Source organism: Mustela nigripes, chromosome 1, assembly GCF_022355385.1.
Source record: "Mustela nigripes isolate SB6536 chromosome 1, MUSNIG.SB6536, whole genome shotgun sequence".
NCBI lineage: Eukaryota > Metazoa > Chordata > Mammalia > Carnivora > Mustelidae > Mustela > Mustela nigripes.
Window position 1 is genome coordinate 13,411,423 of NC_081557.1, and position 6,910 is coordinate 13,418,332.

The 6,910-nt window shown below is 38.7% G+C and overlaps 1 protein-coding gene across 1 annotated transcript; it reads left to right on the forward strand.

Moving 5' to 3' along the window:
• The first annotated feature begins 981 nt into the window (after positions 1 to 981).
• Positions 982 to 1,926, forward strand: LOC132009810 (olfactory receptor 5G9). Its single transcript, XM_059387844.1, has one exon. It carries the CDS (start codon positions 982 to 984, stop codon positions 1,924 to 1,926), a length of 945 nt encoding a protein of 314 aa, XP_059243827.1.
• The last annotated feature ends 4,984 nt before the right edge of the window (positions 1,927 to 6,910 follow it).

The following is a 6,910-nucleotide window of genomic DNA, read 5'->3' on the forward strand; positions in this document are numbered from 1 at the left end:
ACTGATGTATCTGTGTCTGTTATTTCAACATGAGAAATGACCATGAAGATTCTCCTCTCCCTGTTAGAGCTAAGTTTTGTTTTCTCAGGAAGAAATGAATCTTAATAAATACATAGGCATTTGGGCATTTCTTCCCTGGCACACTAAAGTCCTATAATTTATATTTTTCTTCATATGAATCTTGAACATTCCTTATCAGGCTTATTTATAGCTATATTATCATTTTGAGTCAATGATTCCATTTCATTATAATTCATAGGAAATTACTGACTTTTTTACACTGATCTTCACTATTTGGATGAACTCCTTCATTTTTTTTTTCTAAGAAAGCTATTTTATTGGTTGACTATTGTACACTTTTGTCTGCAAATATTATCCCTGTTTTCTAGAATTCTTACATCTTTTTTAAATTTATGGTTTAGTACTTCAGACGTGTTCTCCAGTATAATGTTAAACAGTACAAAATGTGAGAATATCTAGTTTTTGGTGATAGTGTGAATGTTTCCAGTGCTTACCCTGTGCACATATATTCTCTGGGAGTTTCAAGAAGATTCTTCTTACTGAGTTAAGTAGTTCCTTTTTGTTTCCAATTTGGGAAGTTTTTCTTTTCCTTACTTCCTTTTATTCTTTTCTTTTTTTTTTTTTTTTGAGTCACATTTTATCAAATTATTTAAAGAATTTTATTAAAGTAATTTAATGCATTTCCTTTCAATATGTAAATGTGGTGAGAAATTTTATAGGTTTTCAAATGGTGACCCAATTCCTAGTTCTAATCTCTTTAAAACATTTAAGCCATATTGCTCTTAAGAACTTTACTATATTTGATTTGCTAGCATTTAATTTAGCCTCTTTTTATATTGATGTTCCCAAATTGGACCTGTATTTTCTTTTCTTGTGTATCATGTTATGTTTTCAAATTATTTAAATTTGTGCGCATCATCTATTTTCTGCTTTTCTCACTTTAGAAGACCAACGCGATCAATGGCTGATGGGAACCATACAAGAATCACAGAGTTTATTTTCATAGGCTTAAAGTATCATCCTCAGATGCAAGTCTTCCTTTTCTTGCTCTTTCTATTTTTTTACCTCGTTACCATGACAGGAAACTTGGGTATGATTATTCTCATTCAGATGGATTCCCACCTTCACACGCCCATGTACTTTTTTCTCAGTCACCTGCCCTTTGTGGATGTCTGCTTTTCATCTGTAGTGGGTCCCAAGATGCTCACGGACTTCTTCGCTGACAGGAAGGCCATCTCCTTCCTGGGCTGTGCTTTGCAGCAATGGTTCTTTGGGTTCTTCGTGGCCATTGAGTGCCTTCTGCTGGCATCCATGGCCTATGACCGCTATGTGGCCATCTGTAACCCATTACTGTATTCTGTAACCATGTCACAGAGACTTTGCATACAGTTGGTGGTTGGACCCTATACTGTTGGCTTCCTGAGCACCATGACTCATACAACAGCTGCTTTTCAGCTTCCCTTTTGTCGCTCCAACATTATTAATCATTTCTTCTGTGACATGTCCCCTCTTCTTTCTCTGGTATATGCCGACACCCGGATCAATAAATTGTTGGTTTTCATTGTGGCTGGAGCTGTCCTGGTTGTCAGTAGCCTGACCATTATAATCTCCTATTTCTACATCCTTACTGCCATCCTGAGGATCCGCTCTGCTGATGGGAGGCGCAAAGCCTTTTCCACCTGCTCCTCCCATCTCACGGCGGTGTCCATCTTATACGGGACTCTCTTCTTTATCTATGTGCGGCCAGGTGCAATTTTTTCCCTAGACGTCAACAAAGTGGTGTCGGTGTTCTACACCGCAGTGATCCCCATGTTGAACCCTCTCATCTACAGCTTGAGAAATAAAGAAGTGAAAGCTGCCATGCGCAGAACGATCGTCAGGAGCAAGTTTTGTATCAGAAGTTAAATTCCAATCTGGAATACAAAATAGATAGAAGGAAAAGCTTCCAGACATGGTTAGTCTATCTGGTCATCATCCAAAGAGACTAGCAATGTGCAGAGTTTAGAGTGTGGAATCCTTGCCAACTATTTCTTTAAAGCTCCCTTTCAATCATGTGCACGTGGATAATAAAAATCCCCAGTCATCAAAAAATCAGAGCAATTCTGTTTCCTCAAATAATTTCATTATTGAGCATAAGATAAAAATCTAATAAGTGCTGGATCATCTAGCTACTAATGCTATGGCACTAGTTGGACCAATATATGTGTTCAGACCAGCAGAGACTCATTGGAATGACATATATGACCTCCATTCCTAAATCCAGAATTTAAAATAGAAAACAGAGCAGGTCACTTAGCTACAAATTATTATTATTATTTTTAAATTTATTTGACAGACAAAGATCACAAATAGGCAGAGAGGAAGGCAGAGAGAGAGAGAGGAGGAAGCAGGCTCCCTGCTGAGCAGAGAGCTGGATGCGAGGCTGGATCCCAGGACCCTGAGATCATGACCTGAGCCCAAGGCAGAGGCTTTAAACCACTGAGCCACCCAGATGCCTCTACTACAAATTATTATTTTTTAACAAAAGGAACTCCTCATATCATATTCCTTCAAATATCTCTTATGTGTATTTTCTTTGTCCTTGCTTCTGAGAATACTATGTCACAATGACTGCAGAAAAAAGCAAATACAAGCAGAAGGTGAACAATATTGACGATACAAAATTTTATTCTTAATCTTCCACCAAGTGACAAGTGACAAGAGAGATGTCTCTTTACATATTTGACTCTGAAGCTGTTCCCACTATTACTTTAATATCTATATTTGGTTTTTCTATTTCTTTCAGACAAAAATAAATTGGCATCGTTTATTATAGAAATTAGAAATAAAATGCAAACGGGTGAAGGAGAGAACAAGGAAATTCTAAAAAAATCAGAGGCAATAGGTGTTGAGGAGCCAGAGGTAAACTAAAATGAAGAAAATGTATATCCTATTCTCATATTAGTCTCTTTTTGTTGTTCGAAATTAGAAAGAAAAAGAAATACAATAAAATGAAATTTAAAATATATTTTAACACCTGTCTGTCCCTCACACAACAGTGGAACAATTCAAGAGGTATTATAATTACATCAGAGAAGAGAACGTGATTTTTTGAAAAGTGTTTTTTTGCTGCAAGCCCGAGTGGTTTGAGCCCTGATCGCTGAATGTGATCTAAAAATAGAGAACTTATCTCCAGTTTATAGAAAGATATAAGGGGAAAAAGCAGAGTGAGACATGCCTCAGGAATAATGTGGGGAGAACTAAAGCAAAATTGTATCTCAAGTCTGTGCCCTAATAAATTTCATGATGGCGTTAGTGGATAAATAAATAATTTCTTTACCAGTATTGGTGGAATGATGGTGTCCCAGCCATTCCTTCTTGGGATCATGAGCCTGTTTTGACTAATGCAGTTATTACAGGCATAGAACTTTGCAAGGACTGGCATAGAGTGGCTTGAGTTCCGAGGGAGTGAGCGGGTTGTGGAAGGATCTGACCACCAAGACAATGAAGTGGCATATAGGCTAGGGATAATCCTGGTTTCAATGAGGCGACTGCCTCAGACAGCAGAAATGAGTCACGGGCTAGGAAACAGGAGAGACAGAATTAGTGCCGATGGAATGCTCTGAAAAGGATTCAGATTTTACCTCAGAAATTCCTTCCATTTAATTTACATCCCTTAGTTATTTTTGAAATAATTGATTAGATAAAGGCTGGGATCAACATTCTCAGGTGTGTGTGTTTGCTCCAACGGCGAAATAAGTGATTTCATTTTCTCTTGGTGAAAGGAAAATTATCAGTGTTTTAGGCTGTGCCTTTACAGCACAGATCCTGCACTGAAGGAAGGTTCTTGGGCATTCTCTTTTTTTCCCCCTTCTTACTGAGTTTTTTTGGCAGTAGAGTCTTTAATTTCTAAGTTTAATGCTTCAGGGTACAAATATGAATCTGATCTGTGTTCTCTATGATTTTTGGACTAGGAAAATTATGCAACATTAAAAAAAAATAACTACAACAAAACATCCCAAACATTTTTCACCTGAGTTACTGGGATCCAGGTAGATTTGGTTCAGCCTGGGGTCTACGGGGAGTTTTGTGAGCCTGAAGTACCCTACGGCGTATGACACGTAATCCGCCTGAAGCCATCTGGAAGAAGGAAAGCTACATGAGGTGATGGCAGGAAATGCATTCCCAGTCATTTCAGTGGCCACTCTGAGTCTCAGCACGAGTTGATCCAAATCACAACCCAGCTCCTCTCTTCTGTAATACTTGACTCTTACAGCCTTGGGGGGTTTGCTGATGGACAAATAATGTGAGTCCCCGAGTCTTTTTTTTTTTTTTTTAAGATTTTATTTATTTATTTGACAGAAAGAGATCACAAGTAGGCAGAGAGAGAGGAGGAGGCAGGCTCCCCGCTGAGCAGAGAGCCCGACGCGGGACTCTATCCCAGGACCCTGAGATCACGACCCCAGCCGAAGGCAGTGGCCTAACCCACTGAGCCACCACCCAGGCGCCCCCCGAGTCTTAAGATTTTGTTCATCGCATGATGTTGGTGACAACACCAGACAAGCTATACCACGTTTTATGTTTCACTCAAATAATGAAACTTTAATAAATGTCCTAAGAAAAAGTTTCCAGTTAAGAAAAGGGATGCAAAATTGATTATGAGCCCCGGTGCCTCTAAAACATCTCTTGATAAAAACTCGATCTTTGGAATGGAGTGGGTGACATCAGCTGTTCTTCAGGTGCTTAAAAATTCCCTGAAATCCACTGGGATCATCTGTGTAGACACTACTTTTGCCAAGGTTCTTGATATTTTATGGGTGGCTCATTTAAGGAATGAACCAATGGAGCTCATTTAGATGGATGTGAGCCATCTGAACTCAGAGTGGTGGGTCAGTAACTGTGATCTAGAATCTCATTTGAGCAATTCCAGTGCCAAATATAGTGGGGCTGAAGGGCAAGTCCCATGGGGCTAATGGAGAGCGCACGCGTCTGTGACCTAGCCAGAGTTCTCACTGAAGGTGACGAGAGGCTTTGTGCCCTCCAAGAGATCCACAAACCATTCTCACCATGGTTTGCCTCACTGCTTTTCAACGGTGAGGCACAACAGTTTTTTAATTGAGATGTTTCAATTTACTTAGGTTACCCTATCATTTCATGTATAAATCGAATCAAAAAGACTTTGAACTAATAAGTATAAAATATGAGCCTAAGTTTGAATTTTTTTTGCTGTTATTGCCTAGGAGAAAAAATGAAAACACATTTTGGGGGGGGCTTTAATTATTTTAGAGTGTTTGGAAAGTGAAAAGAAAGAAGAAAAAAATCGTGTCATTGCGCAATTGCATATAAAAATGTGTCTATTTTAATACACTTATTTCAGGCATTTTCTATTTCTGTATGCTTGTGTATAGCTTTCAGATATGCATAAATGTACAGTCTATTTTAAAGAGTGAAATCTTAAAAAACACATGTTTTTGTAATATGATTTTGTCTATACAGATACTCTATGTTAAATATTTGGGTTATATTATTCCAGTAGTTTTCTGTGTGTGTGTGTGTGTGTGTGTGTGTGTGTGTGTGTAATTTTACAAAATTTTATATGAACTATTATTTTAGCCAGTTCTAAGCTAAATCACAGATCAAATATTTTAAATAAACTATTTTCTATTAAATATCCTTCTCAAAAATATTTTTAATTGCCAAAAAATTATAAAATTAATAATGATGGTGAGTGATGATTTCTAATTAGTAGGCATTATCTGGTTCTGAGGATACAGCAGTGAGTAAGACAGGCAAAGACCCTTCCTCCATGGAGCATCTATTTAAGGGAGAAAAGCTTGTAAATAAAGGTAAATCAGCTAAACATCAGTACTAGTTCTACAAAAATAATATAATGGGACAGTAGATGTCAGGATGCACCGTACAGCTAATGAGCAGTGGGGATGGGGTTTTAACTTAGATCCCAGAGAGCAAAACTTAAGCTTTTCGCTATTATGCTAATACCATCATCTTGATAAGATCATCTAGGAAAAAGAATAGCTAAGAAAAGAAACCAAGAGGTTCCCTTTGTCTCTACAGACAAAACTGCTGGAGAAGCATCCCGTCTTTCCTTCTCCTCTTCTTTAACAGGTGTCCTGTTTTTAGCTGAGCACACGGAAAGCACAATAAAAGACTGCAGTTTTCAGTCTCCTTTGGAGGCGAGTGCTGACACGCGATCAGGTCCTGGCTGGAGGAGTGGAAACTTCGTAAGATGCTTCTACCAAGTCTCCTTAGAACTTCAGAAAGTGCCTTTCCTCGCCCCTGTATCCTTCCTATTCCCTGGAATGCAGATTTAATGGCTGGACCTTGAGCACTCATCGGCTACCTTGGGGAAGCATGTACGTTCTTGATACTGTATTTCTGCCCTTACTAGTCCTCTATTGACTACCTCCAGATCTGTTTAATGACAGAGAAAATAAATTTCTTTGAATAGCTTTTTACAGTTACTGTTATTTTGAGTTTCCTGTCTTATATAACCACGTCTAATTCAAACGGATGGAAATCCCTCTTTCGAAGGCAGACCGTGGGAGTTAAACACCCACGCCGCACTTGGGTTGACTCTTGGCTTGACTTTTATGCTTTCATGCATTCAAGGAGAGTAAAATCAGGAGAACACACTTTAAAAAGGCATGGAGTTGAGGAGGAGTTTCTGTTCATGTTCTCTCTCCCCATTTGACACCCTTCCAGAGAAACAAATGCGGGCATATCTCATTTTATCATGCTTCACTTTACCGTCCCTCGCAGATAACCGTGCTTGTCAGGAGTTGAAGGTCTGGGGCAATTTGGCTGTGAGAGATTCTATCGGCAATTATTTTCCCAACAGCATTTTCTCACTTTGAGTCTCCCTCTCACGCTTTGGTCGTTCTTGCAATAT